The sequence below is a fragment of the Amaranthus tricolor genome, chromosome 2, assembly GCF_026212465.1.
Source record: "Amaranthus tricolor cultivar Red isolate AtriRed21 chromosome 2, ASM2621246v1, whole genome shotgun sequence".
NCBI lineage: Eukaryota > Viridiplantae > Streptophyta > Magnoliopsida > Caryophyllales > Amaranthaceae > Amaranthus > Amaranthus tricolor.
This window is the reverse complement of record NC_080048.1, coordinates 522,343-538,543: the sequence shown is the minus strand read 5'-3', so window position 1 is coordinate 538,543 and position 16,201 is coordinate 522,343. Positions and strand designations below refer to the sequence as shown.

At 33.5% G+C, this 16,201-nt stretch overlaps 2 protein-coding genes across 7 annotated transcripts; one reads left to right on the top strand and one right to left on the bottom strand.

Annotated features, from left to right (window-relative positions):
• Positions 1-9,021: 9,021 nt before the first annotated feature.
• LOC130807042 (pectinesterase 2-like) lies at positions 9,022-9,408 on the top strand. Its single transcript, XM_057672321.1, has one exon. It carries the CDS (start codon positions 9,022-9,024, stop codon positions 9,406-9,408), a length of 387 nt encoding a protein of 128 aa, XP_057528304.1.
• Positions 9,267-15,812, bottom strand: LOC130806927 (putative disease resistance protein RGA3). Of its 6 annotated transcripts, none has more exons than XR_009040406.1 (5): positions 12,355-15,812; positions 11,967-12,015; positions 10,562-10,661; positions 10,243-10,390; positions 9,267-9,397 (listed from the first exon to the last, which is right to left on the bottom strand). XR_009040406.1 is itself a non-coding variant. In XM_057672178.1 (2 exons), the coding sequence occupies exon 1, from the start codon at positions 15,728-15,730 to the stop codon at positions 12,383-12,385; it is 3,348 nt and encodes a 1,115-aa protein (XP_057528161.1). In that variant the 5' UTR covers positions 15,731-15,812; the 3' UTR covers positions 11,586-12,015; positions 12,355-12,382. The 6 variants fall into 6 exon arrangements, 1 of the variants encoding a protein (XP_057528161.1); XR_009040407.1 differs by lacking the exons at positions 9,267-9,397; positions 10,243-10,390 and adding exons at positions 11,014-11,078; positions 11,341-11,388 and having other exon boundaries at positions 10,616-10,661; XR_009040408.1 differs by lacking the exons at positions 9,267-9,397; positions 10,243-10,390; positions 10,562-10,661 and adding an exon at positions 11,014-11,078.
• Between the last annotated feature and the right edge of the window lie 389 nt (positions 15,813-16,201).

Here is a 16,201-nt window from a genome sequence, read left to right as displayed (position 1 = left end):
GCGACTCAACCACGGTTCACTCGCACGATTTGTGCGACTCCATCGTGGTCTGCTCGCGGTTTTGTGCGACTGTTTTTTTTTTTATTTACATTATTATTTAAATTATCATACGTCTTAGTAAATTTTTATTATTATTATTATTATTATTATTATTATTATTATTATTATTATTATTAATTTAAGTAATTTATATTATTAACATTACTATTATTTTGTTATTATTTATTTAAGTAATTTATAATTATATGTTATTACTATTATTATTTTCTTATTATTTAATATTTATTTGATTTATTATTACTACAATTATTTTATTATATTTTTTGTATTGCTATTATTTTAATATTAATTATTTAATTAAATAATTTTTAATTAAGATTAATTTGTATTACTAATATTTTAATATTAATTATTAAAGTAATTTATAATTTTTATTTATTATTGAATGTTTTTATTATTAATGTTTGTATGTATAATTTTTTAATGTCCTAATGTATGGTTTGTTACATATTTCAAATTTACAGGACCTTAAAAACTTAGGAGACAACGTAGATTACTCTGGTAGCTTTGTTACGGATAGGGAATTTGATTCCTTAGATGAATTAAATAGTTGGGTCGATGCAATAGTAATAACAATTGGTTTTTAATTTACATGTGCTTCTTATAAACAAAAAGAAGGACGTTCTAGAGTTAGTGTGTATTTAAGATGTCATCGCTATGGTAATACTAGGGGTGATTTACATAATCTAGATAATGTTGTCCGACCTGGGTCTAAAAGTAGAAGTTGTGGGTGTAAATTTTTAATTGTAGCAAGTAGTCGTAAACCAGGAGAAAGACCTTGGACGGTAAGGGTGTGTCCTGGTGAAAAAGGAAGACATAACCACCTGTTCTTAGTGTACAGAGATGGTCATGTAAGGGCAAATAGGATCAATGTAGATATTCAGGAGCACATACGACAGCTTAGTGCAACCGGCATGCAACCGGCCTTTATCATGACTTCTATTAGAGAAAATTTTTCTGTTTTTTTTACTAGTATGAATCAGATTTATAATGCTGGGCAATCAATAAGGAGGGAAGAGATGAAGGGTAGGACTCCCCTTCAGATCAACACTGTCTTTATATGGCCATATAACTTAATTACGTGGTCTGGACAGACTTGGATAATGAAAGGGGATTGAGCAGATTATTAGTTGCAAATCCTACCTCTATCCAAATGATACGTACGTGGCCGTATGTTGTGTTGATAGATACAACGTACAAAACAAACAAACAAAAGTGACCACTGTGTGAAGTAATCGGAATGACGCCAACCAATCACAACTTCTTGGTTGCGTTCTGTTTGATGCGAGATGAGGCGGCTGTGTCATATTCGTGGATGTTGCAGGGATTGAGAGATATTTTTGGCACAGATCATAATCCTAACGTCATTGTAACTGATCGAGACGAAGGTTTATCTTCAGTTATTCGTGACGTCTTCTCAGGTGAAAAGGTTTTGTTGATTAATTATTGTCGTTTAATTTATTGAATATGTCTTAATTACGTTCAATGTTGTGTTTAATGTAGATGTGCGGCATTTGTTATGCATTTGGCATATTGGAAACGATGTTGAGAACATGGTGGACAAGTTGTGTGGCGGGAAAAGAAATCAACAAGGGCAGGTATTCAGGAAAAGTAGATGGAACCTCTTGGTTGAATGTTCTACAATCGACGAATTTGAACAGAGATGGCAATCGATCGTCACTACCTGGTCGGTTAGGAACAAAAAGGTGTTCGGTATTTGGCTGGAACATGGATTCCACTTAGAGAGAAATTTGTGCGTGCGTGGACGAATGAATGTTTACACATGGGTAACCAGACTACCAGATTACAAGGGATTCTATTACCTTGGTAGCGGTAATAGCTCATTTGATACCTGTTTAAAAGGGCACACGCACAGATTACAAACCAGCAAGCCAGGATCCAACAAGCGCTACAGAAATCCATGAATTCTGTAGCAAGGTCGTTGCGACAATATTTCTTCAGACCTTTATATCGCCATGTATCTATCTATGCCTTGGAGCAGCTGCGGCTTGAGCATAACCGTATGTTAGATTTTGGTGATTATGTACTTAACAAATGTGGTTGTGTACTTTAACGCACCCATGGATTGCCGTGTGCTTGTTATTTATATATGCCCATCGGTTCACAAGGTGCTTTGTATATGGATGACATTCATCTATTCTGGAGTACTTTGACGTACACAAAGGTAGGAGATGACACCAACGAAGGAGTACGACACACGAACGCCGATGACAAAGAGTACTTTCAATCTTTGGTTGATGAAGTCTTAAAATCTGATCCCGCAGTTGTACGACACTTGTCTCAGGTACTTGAGTATGAACTACACCCTGATGGAGCCGATATACCTGAGCCTTACACAAGTCCATCTAGAAAGGAAAGACCAACCACAAGCAAAACCCTTAGAAGAAATAAAAGCGTATTTGAACATAGTAGATCATCTTCTCGTGGTCGAGGGTCTAGATCTTCATCCCCCGGGAGATTCAATGGTAGATCTAGTGGTCGGAAAACACAATCCTCAGTTGGAATTAAGTTTAGTTTCAACTTATCCGGTACATGACTTTCCTTTTCGTTATTTAAATCAGTTTGTTACAGCTTAATCTTACTAACCTTATTTTAAATAATTGCAAATAATCCAGAAGGTCGTGATTTTTCACTGTTTCCATGGCCTAATCACATCCCGCACATTCTTCCTCCTTACTTGTTTGATTGGATTGATGTCTTAGGTGATGGTAACTGTGGATTTAGAGCTTTTTTCGCCACAGAGTTGGGAGGCGAGGAAGCATGGCCTCTTTTAAGACGTGCTATGTGTATGGAAATGCAAATGAACAGAGACCAATACCTAAGTTTGTATCTGTAACAAGAGCGGCTATCTCGATACCTAATTAATATTTAATAATAAGGTTTAATACAAAAAAAAATATTGCGAAAGTCTCAAAATGCCGAATTGTTAAAAACTTTAAATCATAAAACTAAAACTGTTTAAAACAAAAGTAAAATATTATTACCTCTGATAAGAAATATTGTTTGCTCAAAAAGAAAAAATTTACATCATCATCAAGTCATCAAATAAGATACAAAAAGCAGCTAAGTTCTCGATAAATAGTAATTGCTGCGGCCTGGATCGGAACCTGAACTAAATCCTGCAAAATGCTGCCATCCATGATACAGATGACAGCCGATTGAATCGGTCAGCGCTTAACGCCGAGCATAACTTCCGATCCAGCACAAAATACGGAAATTATATGCTACATTTACAAAATAATAATTCAAGTACGAACTTATACTTAATTGACACCACCGTACACTTTTACCATGTTCTTTTTCTGTTACATACTTTTAAGTCATTAAGATAACATTCTCGATCCTGATAGAAGTACGTTACTGCCGCTTATACAATTAGGTAATCTTAACACTTGAGTAAGTTCATTTGGTTGATACTCATAACCGTACCATGCATCATAGCATCAACACTAATTTAATATAATTCTTAATCATAACGTTTAATTTACCTTTACGTCTTTATATGTTCATTACAATAAATTTAACTTTATTTTAATAGGTCACTAAATTCACACTAATAACTTAGTATTTTATTAATGGTCTCCAAATTAGTATTTTCCACAAGTAGCTACTAAAATCAATTTCTCTTGAAATAAGTTCCCAAAATCAAAATTTCCAACTTTAAAAATAAATAAACTTTATTCTCCTCACAAAATCAAACATTCTAATTAAAACTCAAATTAAACTGCAACTTTTGGATAAGTTTTCAAAATTCAACAAGTTTACTAAAAATAATTATTTCAAGTTTGGAAAAGCAAGTAAACTTAATAGATTCGCAAAAAAATCAACATTCTAGTTATAAAACAAATAAAACTTATGATTTCACAAAAATCAATATTTCACAAATAGTTTAAGAACAAGTTTACTAAAAATACTTTTACATCTTTTTATATAAATTTTGGTCAAATAGTTAGCAGATAAAATATTGTTTTGTACTAAATTGAAATTAAATGTCACAAAAGTTATTTTTATTTTAATTATGAAATCTCATACATTTAAGAAAAATCACTTCAATATTTAATAACTTATAAAGCTTTCTCAAAAATAACTTTTAAGATTTTATTTTAATATTATCACAAAATAGCTTATAATAATATAAAAAAAAATCAAACTTTTTTTTTCTTTTTAAGATGATAATGGTCGAATGGCCTATGAGTATTTTGGGTCCTTTTTCAGTAACAAAACAACTTCATTTAATTTATTATAGTAAATTCAAGATTTTAATGATTAACATAACAACTAAAAACTTTACACAATAACTTAGAAATTTACTGTAACTTTAAGGATAAACTTAAATCTCAGAATAAAGTATAATACTTAACAATATTCTTAATATAATCATACTTAGTAAAAAAATATTCATAAAATAACTTACTACCTTATAAACTAGTTTGAAGGCTAACATAAAATAAATTCTTAAATATAATAACATTTCTAATGTAACACATACTCATAAATATACTAGCACTAGTTTATAACATAAATCATGCTTAATATCACTAAAGTATAATTTTGCACTCAACTTCCTAAACTTGTTCAAAGATTATTAAATTAACATATTAAAAAAATACTTTTAGCATACACATACTTAATATAATCATGATCATAATTTCATTAAACTAAATTCCACTAAAATATATCAACATATTTCACATTTTGCATATTATAAAGTAAATATAATGTACAATTTCACAAAAAGAGTAGGGTAAGAAGTTATACCATACTAACACCAAGGATTAGTACTAAGTACTAATTAAGAAAATAATACTCCCTCCGATCTTATGAATTAGTCCCATTTTCTTATTTGGCAAAACCTTTGAATTAGTCCCATTTCTATTTTTGGCAATCCTTTTTTACTTAAATACCCTTAGTTCACACAAGTAATTACGAATATACCCCCATATACCTTATTTACCCAACTACCCTTCACTACTTATCCTTCACTACTTACCCTTTACTATTTATCCTTTTTAATGGACCCCACACCATTCTTAATAACCGTGCCCAATCAAATGGGACTAATTCATAAGATCGGAGGGAGTAAGAAATAAGATCCTCCAAGATAGATAATAATGCTCCAAAGATAATTAATCCCAACTCCCAAAATAATGATGATGATTTGAGCTAAGTAAAGAGTGTTCTAAGCTCCATGTTCTTTAATTTCTTCAATTAATAAAAGTGTTAATGTAGTAAGATTTTAATGAAGTGAAAATAAAAGAAAGAATGTTAGAAAGATTTGATGATGGTAGTGTAAGTGATCTCATGGCTAAGGGGGGGTATTTATAATGGGTTTGGGCAACTTTGTAGTTCATTAGATTGTATGAAAAAGAGTGTTAGGTGTGTAGAAGAAGGTTAACTTGTGTAAGTGATTTAGAGTGTGTAAGTGAATGTGTAAGAATTGGAGTGTGTAAGTGAATGTGTAAAAATTGGAGTGTGTAAGTGAATGTGTAAGAATTGGAGTGTGTAAGTGAATGTGTAAGAGTTTGGAGTGTAGAAGAAGGTTAGCTTGTGTAAGGAAATGGTGATAGCTTGTGTAAGTGATGAACATCATGGGTTACCATAGAAAGGATTTTGGTTCATCAAAATTTTGTTCTAGTATGTACAAGTGAATATACTTTAAAATAATGGGTAAATTTGATCATGAAAATATGTAGTTTATTTAAAATTTTGCTTAAACTAAACTTAATTTTAATAATAAAAATACGATTCATTTTTATGTATAAAATAATTATATCAAAATTATAAGGCTAAAATAATAAGTAATAATGTTAGTTTAAGGAAGAAATAATTTAGAAAGTAACGTTTTACAAAACCGTGAATATAATAATAAGATTTTACTTTTCTTACTATAAAATAATAAAATAATATTTTAGTGCTTATGAAAAGATTTTAAACAAATTACTATTTTAAAGTTTAATATTTAAAAGAAATTACAAAATCGAAAAAGATTTAGGAATTAAAGATGATTTGAAATGGATAATCAAAGGATTAGAGATTTCAGTTGAAAATTCAGAATAGTTAATCGGAAGATTAAAATTAAGAATTTTGAGTCTGTTACAGTATCCATCGCATGAGTCGTTAGACGATGCTATATTCAGAATTGGTTCACACGGCAATGGACCTGCTCCTTATGTTCACTGGATGGATGCACCGATGGCATTGTACTCTGCAGCAACGTTTCTTAACATCGGCATTGCTTATTATGGTTCTTCTGACGATAATCCTTTGTACAACTGTTTGGTTCTTCCGTTAAGAAAAGCATCGGGCGTGCATAGTGTAAATAAAGTTATACATATATGTTGGGTGAATAGAAATCATTTTGTTCAACTATTAATGAATGATGATTCATCTCCACTGTCGCCAGTCCATCAACGTTGGAGAGAAGCAGTTGACAATTTTTCCAGACATATAGAAACACATTTTACTAGTAGGATTATGCTTTGGAATAAACTATATGGGCCACGACCACACAACGTAATAACACCGCTGAAGATGCTGTCAATTTAGATAGTCCATAGTGTAACGTGATGTGTAAATCATTATTCAGTTTTACTATAGAAATTGTAGATGAGATTCAAATTGTAGATAGTCCATAGTTATACTATTATGTACGTCATTACTATAAAAATTATAGATGAAATTCATTATGTATAATAAAATTGTAAATTAATAAAAGCATTGATGTAAACATGAATTAAATTTAATGTAAAAAGCGTTGATGTAAATAAATAAACGCATTAATGTAAATTAGTTTAAATACAGACTATGAAGGGTCATGCCCCTTAAAAACTTGTCATTTGGAAAATAAATCTTTAACATCAGCAAGGTATACATCTAAAGCATGTCTTTTCCAGGGGGTCATTTTCGCAACAGCAGGCAATCTCGCCAATGGAGCGACTCAACTTGGCCATTCATTCAGAAACTGAAAAAAAAAAGAAAAAGGGTGTGAATAAGATATTAAACAGCATCTAAATAATACTAAAACATAATAGAAAACAAATAAATTCAAAAACCAACGTATTTCAATCTGCTTTCAGCTAGACCAAAACCGGCACTCGATCCTTCGCCGGGGACGACGTATGGGTGGGAGCACACTCTGAAACAGTCAGCGTAACTAGGATCAGCCTCTGATGGAACAGATGCCCAACGAAGTCCTTGATCACTAGACATGGCAATTCAGTTCGAATCCGCCCCTGATCCGACTCGATCCAAGGTGGAAAATATCCGACTCCGAATCCGATTATATAATCCGAGTCCAATTTAGAGTTGGACCAGAGCTGGACCTCATAAAGTCCGATAATCCGACCGACTCTGACTCCGACTCCGACTCCGACTCCGACTCTACCCGATTCGGCCAGACATCCGACTCAACTTTTAATTTAAGGCATTTTTATATTTTGAATATTTTGAACTTTATATGATAATAAGTTTATTCTAACCAAAATTGCAAACTTGACATCTGACTATTTGATTGACTAATTACATTGTAAGTGAGATTAAATATTGTAAGTTTAATCAAGTTGAGTGAATGAAATTTATCAAATCAATCGATTAGATTATTGTAGACTTACAGTCTTACATAGTTTTGAAGTTTTTTAAGTATAATGAAACCTAAAACTAACTAAAATAAACTATTAGAAATATAGTATTAGTCTATATATTAATTAATATTAATCAATAGATACTTAATCGATCGTTTAATAAAGATTTAATTGGAACTTGTCTAATATTATAGACTTGAAGCTATGTCGCTAAATCGTAAGTGAGATTGAATATTGTAAGTTTGATCAAGTTGAATGAACAAAACTAATCAAAACAATCTATTAAACTATCATAGACTTACAGTCTTACATAGATACTTAATCGATAGTATATTAAAGATTTAATTGTAAGTTGTCAATTATTACGAATTAAACGAAATTAAACCACTAATAACGAATTAAAATTGTATTTAATTATGTTTTACATATTAGATCATCAATTATTATAATGGTTTTACAAGGGTCTGATCTGCTCATTGCAACATGGAAATACAGTTCAGTTCTTAAGATGTAATGAATATTCAGTCACCGACAATAATAAAGCATTCAATTAGACATTAACTATTGAGAAGTGAGGTTTTTGGCATCGTCAATTAAGGTAATGACCTAAACATTACATTTTCCAAACTGTTGGTTTGATTTACAATGGCTAATGGATTTAGTTTTGATGTTAAACAATGAATAAACAATTAATTTAACAATGTAAGAATATTCACAGAGCTATACAAAAAAATGCATCAAAAAAACAATCCAAACAATCCAAACAATGTAAGAATATTGCAGTGGAGTAAACGCTGCACAACATCCGCAAACTCTTCTATATTTAAGATAAGAATGCTGAAAATATAAAAAGTGGCAACTTACGAAAATCTAATGAAACGCTGTTAGATCAAATATTCAGGTACTGATTTATTTGTCTTCTAAAAATATCAATCTAAAAACTAACCTAACGATGGGCTAGGAGAGCTATGGAGTTATTCATTGTCTTCATCAGAATTCTATTTATAACAATTTATAAATTGAATGTTGGGGATGTGTTGAAAGTAAGGCCAGTCTTCTCCTGGTGGATCTTCTTTGCATCTTCTCTCCAGGCTTTTTGTACACACCTTAACATGAAGTTGCTTGAGAGAGGTGAGTTTGGGCATTCAATTCGGGGTTGCTTTCAACCTATAACAATCATATATTTGAAGAGTTTGGAGGGCAGGCACGAATTGCATCCAGTTTGGCAGATGCTCCATCTTTCGGAGTTCATTCAAGGACAAGGTAAGAAGAGAGGGAAGAATGGATGGATTATATTCAACACCGTCATTTTCTTCTTTTTCTTCTGAGAATTTCAGATTGACACACGATGATATAGATAATGTCAAACCAAAACACTGGGATAGTGATCCATGGGTGTCGGATCATGGCCGACCAAGACCTTAAGGGTAAAATTGCATCCATTACAACTTACTTGGGTCGTCCATGGCAACAATATTCGCGTACCATTATCATGAGATCGTATTTGGGTGGGTTGGTGAACGGTGCAGGTTGGATGCCTTGGAAGACAGCTGGGTTTTTAAGAACCCTGTACTATGCAGAGTTTGGAAATTTCGGGCCTGGAGCAAGACTTCGACTTAGGGTCAAGTGGCCTGGTTACCATATCCTCACGAGGCCCAATGCAGTCTCGCAATTCACCGTAGAACGCTTTATCGGTGGTCGAAAATGGCTTCCAGCAACTGGCGTGCCCTTTAGTCCTGGAGTTTAAGCCATTAAAATTGTGTTAATTATTTTGTTTGATGATTAATTTCTCATTGATCATAATATTGGTGGAGCTACTCTAGGGATTATTTTTTACTCCTTTTCCTAATTGAGTAATTATTTGAAGATTTATTAGGTAATTATTATCAAATTATGTTGATTTACACTTATTTAATTCATGTAAAAATGAGGGATTGGAGGTTTTATAATTAGGGCAACATTCTTTCCCTTTACAAACCTACAACATTTGTATTTCAAAGTTAAGCATGACTGAGTTTGATTTATTGTTTTGATCATTTTCTATCCTCTTCAATTTAAGTATTGTACTCCTATATTTTTGTACCTATACAGCATACATCATCATCACCATTATCAACCCAATATCCCGCTCGAAAATAGAGTCTAGTTGAGGAAAGGTGACAAACAATCCATATTTGTACTCCGTTGAAAGAGAAGGCTTAAGAAATGTGATCAATTTTACCCCAAAAAGTTAAAGCCATACGTAGAGTATACATAAACCCGGTCAAAAATGGACATCATCAAATACTTGAGTTGGCTTGCAACCCGATCTTCAACAGAACAAGCTCTTCGGGCTTATTCTCAGGCTTATTCAGGCCGAACTCTTGGTGCAAACAACCATCAATAAGCACTCATGCAGGAAACACCTTGCTTACAAAACTTGATACCTTAGTAATGAGAAATCATGTATTCATATCAACTAATTGTTTTAAGGTACAGAAATTTGAGTTTCTTCAATTTCGACGGATATATGAACTAGCAAAACTTCAAATACAGGTCATCATCCTAACGAGCAACGCTAAATTTATAACAGAATACTAACATGAGAAATTGCACAGATGCCTAGCGGAAGAGCCTTGAAACAGATCTTTTAGGTACTTTGCCTTCGAGCTTCAGCCTTCTATACGATTCTCTAATATGGCATGGCCTGATGGGACCAGTATCCTTTCTTTCAGCCGTCACTATCTTGGCTGCAAAAAACGCAATACCAATCAATAGGTAGCAATAAAAAGTGTAAACTAACAAGATAATCAATACGATACTGTGACTTGGACTGCAAGTGTCTAGTTCATTAATAGTAATTCTCTAGAGCTTGCCAAATCAAAGTACTATTATTAAGATCAGCAAAGCGAAATCCATACCTGTCTCGACAAGTTCCCCTACAAACATTTTTGCAATTCCAGAGACTACAATTGTCATAGGTACAGAAATCTTCTGACTGCCAGTAACACTCACTAGTAACTGCATTTAAAACACAAAAATAAGTAGCAATACAAAAAACCTTGAAGTTGACATATAAAACTTCTCATCGTTCAATGCCCACTGTTTTACGGTAATGATCTATGTTACTTGGACTCGGGTACTGAAGTTGATTGAATACTGGTATGCGCCCAAGTGTCGAATACGTCTAAATATTCAATTTTACGCCTAAAATGACGTGTCTAACCATACCAATGTCCGAGTATCAAGGATCGGACACGGGTACATGAAGCCAAGAAAGAGTCCGATTAACATAGGTAATGATCTTCCTAAAACTAACAGATCAATTTGGGAACAAATATCATAATTGAGATATCAACATGACAAAATATACCCTTTTCATGTTGGATTTCTGAAAACCGGATCTACGGTAAGATTCATATCTGCTCATCTGTTCTTCTGTAAATTGAGATAAGATGGCCCTCATCAAATGTTTCATCTACTTAAGAGATAACACTAATGAAGCAACACAAAGTAAACGAAAGAATTCCAACACGGATACGTGCCTTTTCCGAAAGATGTATGTATTGTCAATATTAACATAAAAAAAACATCTTGAGCAATGGCGGATATGTTTTTTGGCAACAAGGTCCATTCCCAGCAGTCTAGCATATCAAGGTATACGAGCGTATGTGCAAAGAAAGAAAGCTATGAGTATTACCTGAGACAAAAGCTATGAATTGAGACTTCGTTTTGGGTAGAATTTAAACTTGCACCAGCAGAAATTAGAGAAAGTTCAGTATAAACACGAAGAAGGATGGTGGCACTAGAAAGAAGGTATACAAATTTGTTTTCTGCAAAAGAGGCCATATACAATGCAAGAAGACTCTAGGGACCAAAGTCAGATAGTTTATTGCAGCATCGAAAAAAAAGAGTATCATATTAGACCACTTTAAGAGCCATTCATTTGAAACTAAGTTATACAACGTTGAACTATATTGATTATCAGTATTACATAATTCGCTAATCTTCTCGCGAATCGCGAAAAGCAAATTACTATCGTTTTGGGCTATTATGAGCAAATCGCGCATTCAAAAACGGAATTAACTAGTGAATTATGTAACAATGTTGATGATCATTACTAATTACTTATATTGATGAACTTCTTGCCTGTTAGTTAGGCTTCTTGTGATAAATACAAGTATATTCAATGTAATCGGAAAAACACGAGTTGCTCACACTTTATAACGAAGGAGATACCATCCCAAAACCATAGCTATGGGAGGAAAGATTTCAATGACTTATAAAGTACGCACATCATTTTTAATTCATCAATGTGAGACATACCATTCCAACAGTAAAGTTCCTTTTTTACCAAACCAGAGTTTTGTGTTCCCTGAATAGAAAATCAGATTGGAAATGTTAGATGAGTGTAAGAACCAAAAAAACTAAATTATGAAAATTATACGCTTGAGATAGGTAGTTATATGCCAATTTTATTTGTAAACATGAGTAATTTTTATTAATTAAATCTAGAGAAATAAAATGAACTTAGCAACATAATATCATAAAAATAGTATGATCTAGAAAATTATTAGCCTAAGCATAGCCGTTAGTTTACAAAATAAGGGGAATTAATTTAGTTTTAGTTTACAACTTAACAACTGACCATGATGAGAGCTGCTGAATACTTGTGATTTATTTGTCTTCTAAAAATATCAATCTAAAAACTAACCTGACGAAGGGCCAGGAGAGCTATGGAGTTATTCATTGTCTTCATCAGAATTCTCTTTAAAACAATTTATAAATTGAATGTTGGGGATGTGTTGAATGTAAGGCCAGTCTTCTCCTGGTGGATCTTCTTTGCATCTTCTCTCCAGGCTTTTTGAACATAGCTTAACATGAAGTTTCTTGAGAGAGGTAAGTTTGGGCATCCAATTCGGGATAGCTTTCAGCCTACGACAATCATATATTTGAAGAGTTTCGAGAGCAGGCAAGAATTGCATCCAGTTTGGCAGATGCTCCATCTTTGAGAGGTGATACAACGTCAAGGTAAGAAGAGAGGGAAGAATGGATGGATTATATCCAACACCGTAATTTTCTTCTTTTTCTTCCGAGAATTTCAGATTGTCACACCATGATATAGATAATGTCTCCAAAGCAGAGAGATGTTCCAATTCTCCAGCCATTATACTCTTTAAATAGAAGCAACCTTCAATGCACAGAATTCGAAGAGAAGAGCAAGCACGGAACACCTTCTTAACTTCTCCCAAATTCTCCACTTTCTCATCCAAATATATTTCTAGGGTTTCAAGACGTTGAAGAGCCTGAATAGGCAGTGAATTCAGCCATACCACATCATTAATTTTCACGTGTTTCAATTTTGAAGATTTCAGAACAATGACTTCACTTGATTCTTCATCATCTCTTTCTGTTCTTCTCATCATCCCATTCAATCTTGTATTGAATCCGCTTAAAAACAATTTCTCCAATCTGGGACACATCGGAAAACACGTCAGCTCGTTGCAACGCGCTATATGTAATTCCTTCAAAGAAGGAAGACATAATAAGGAGTTGTTGTTATCTGCCACCCCAACCCCTCCTCTCCTCCATCCTTTCAACTTTGGTAGTTCATATAATATAAGTTTTTGAAGAGAAGGAAGGATTGATCTTTCTTCTACATTTCCAAAGCATTCAAGGTACTCTAACTTGTAACAAACATTAAGTTTAAGATTTACAAGGTTTGGAAGATGGGATATCCACTCTGGCATTTTCTTACCAACATAAGACCACATCTCAAAAAAGCGAAGACTAGAAGGTGGGTGCAGATCTTCCATCAATTTTATTGCTCCCTCATTATCCAATACTCTTGTACAATCTATCTCATCATCAAAATCTATCTCATTATAAAAATCAATACGAATGTGATTGAGATATTTTTTATCCCTCAAATAAAATCTTTTCCCCTCCCAGATTAGATCTTGACTTACATTTTTAGGCCACGTTATTTTAATTCTAAGTCGATCATGGAGGTTTTTAAGGTCTTTCAACTCTTCCAATCCTAAAAACCATTCTGACCAACTTGAATAACTATCCTTACCACCCACTATAAAATCACTTAGTCTACAAAGACATGTCAACTTATCCATACTCTTGGGCATATACTTCAAATTAGAACAATTTGAAATATCTAACACCCTAAGTTTGATCAACCTACTCAAATCTTCCGGTAACTCTTTTAAATTGCGACAATCATATAACATTAATATTTCTAGATTACATAATTTTGTTATTGATACAGGGAGCACTTCTAATGCCATGTTTGATGAGAGATCTAAATATCGTAGATGCAATAATTCACCTACGTTATTTAAACTTGACAAATCTTTAATTTTTAATCTTAATGCCCTAAGGTTCCTACAAGTTTTCACTAATTTCTCCACAAGAAAATTATCCATATGCCTATAGTACCGATAATCAAGATACGAACGTAAACGAGGTATATCCAAAGAAGAAATTTTATAATTAATTTCCTCGTTGAATAGTGAGAGATGGCGAATATTTTTATGTAGGTTGTCACTTTCTGCAAAAATCTCCTTCCTCGAGACATCTTGAGCAATGTCATGCAAAAGATCGTGAATCTTAATCAAATCTACCTCACCTGTATCATCTTTTACTATATCTTGGAAGAAACACCTTCTCAACAATATTAGAAAATGTTCCTCACCTGCATCTTCAATGCTCTGACCTTTGTGTGATGGAACAATATAGTTGTGTGCTATCCAAAGGTTTATCAATGTGTTCTTTTTCATTCTATAATCCTTCGGAAAAATGGCACAAAAACTAAAACAATTTTTCAATGAGAATGGAAGATGATGATAACTTAGCTTCAATATTTGTGTGATATCATCATTGTCCATGTTGGCCACACCCACTTCCTGGACTGCTTCCCACTTCTTCTTGTCTTGGCCATATACAAGACTTCCTGCCACTCTTATGGCAAGAGGAACTCCACCACATGCTTCAACAATCTTTTGCCCGATTTCGACCAAGTCATCATGATGATTCCACTGCTCTGAACTAAAAGCTACCTTCTCAAACAAGCTCCATGAATCTTCCTTTTTCAAGCCTTGAAGCTGGTACATTGAACCATATCCCATGAAGTTTGCTGTCACTTGTGAACGTGTAGTCACCACAATCCAACTCCCCTTTTGACCTACTTTCAACAAACTTACTAGTTCAATCCATTGATTGCGATTTTCAGTCCACACATCATCTAAAACAAGCAAGTATTTCTTATCTGATAATTTCTTTTGAAGTTGACTTTGCACAATCTGCAAGGAGGATTGATCTGTACATTTCTCATTTGGACATAAAGCTAAAATTGCTCCGAGAATCCCAGTAATGTTCAACTGCTTATGATCTTGATCAGAGACACAATGCCACAGTCTCAAATTAAATGCACTTTCAACTCTTTTATCACTGTACACAAGCTGTGCAAGAGCAGTCTTGCCTAATCCTCCCATACCCACAATAGACAGGAAAGAAACATCAGTTTGAACATCAGAATCAAGCAACCTACCAACAATATGCTCCATGTCGCCTTCTCTTCCAATGATTTCAGCTACATCCACATACGAACAAGTCTCAGGCTTTATATACTTGATAGGCTCATGATTAAACTCCATGATAAACTGCTTGTTGTAAGCAAAAGCATCCAACTTCTTCCGAATCTTGTCCACCCCTTTAGACATCTTGAAAGCAACAAGTAAAGGATTAGAACGAGAAAGGAAGCGCTTCATCTTCTTGGATATTGTACTGTCAGCCTTCAAGTGCTTGTTCTGCTCGGCGAGAGTGAGAAACTCGTCGAGCAAATCCTCCGCTTCAAAAACAACATCCTTAAGATCCTCGATCCATCCTTGGACATCATCAGGGAGCTCCTGCGCGGACTGGGCTTTGCGAAGCTCATTGTTGATGATGTTGACGGTGCTTTGGAGTTCATCAAGTTTGGATTCATAGCCATAGATTGAAATGATTTTTTTAAGATGAGGAGATTGCAATGCAGAAAGAATAGTTTGGATAGCAGACAAAGTTGTTCCTGCGACTTCCATAATTTATCAGATTTCAAGGGATAGAAAAACTTAGGAAAGAGAGATTCCAAGAAAGAAATAAATGGTAGGAGCAGATTATTAGACTTCCACATGGTATTATTAGACTTGCTGTTCCATTCACATGTAATTATTCCATACTCCGTAATATTTTTTCGCACCATTTGTCACATTTACTTCCAAGCGTGTAATTAGTGTCTAATATGGATTTTGAAACCTAGTCACTCACGTAAAACACAATATCCTAACTGACTCATCTAAGATATATTTATATATATTACTTAATTTTATTTTACATTTAAATGATGTCAATGACCTCAATGACTATACACTAAAACCGCCCACAAGTTCGTTATATTTTAATCAAATGTCATCAAATGTTTTGTTTTCTATTTCAGTCACATTTTTTCATTATTTTTATTGTCATTAGTTTTAAATATTTATACAATTGTATTTTTTTTTTCTTCACCCACT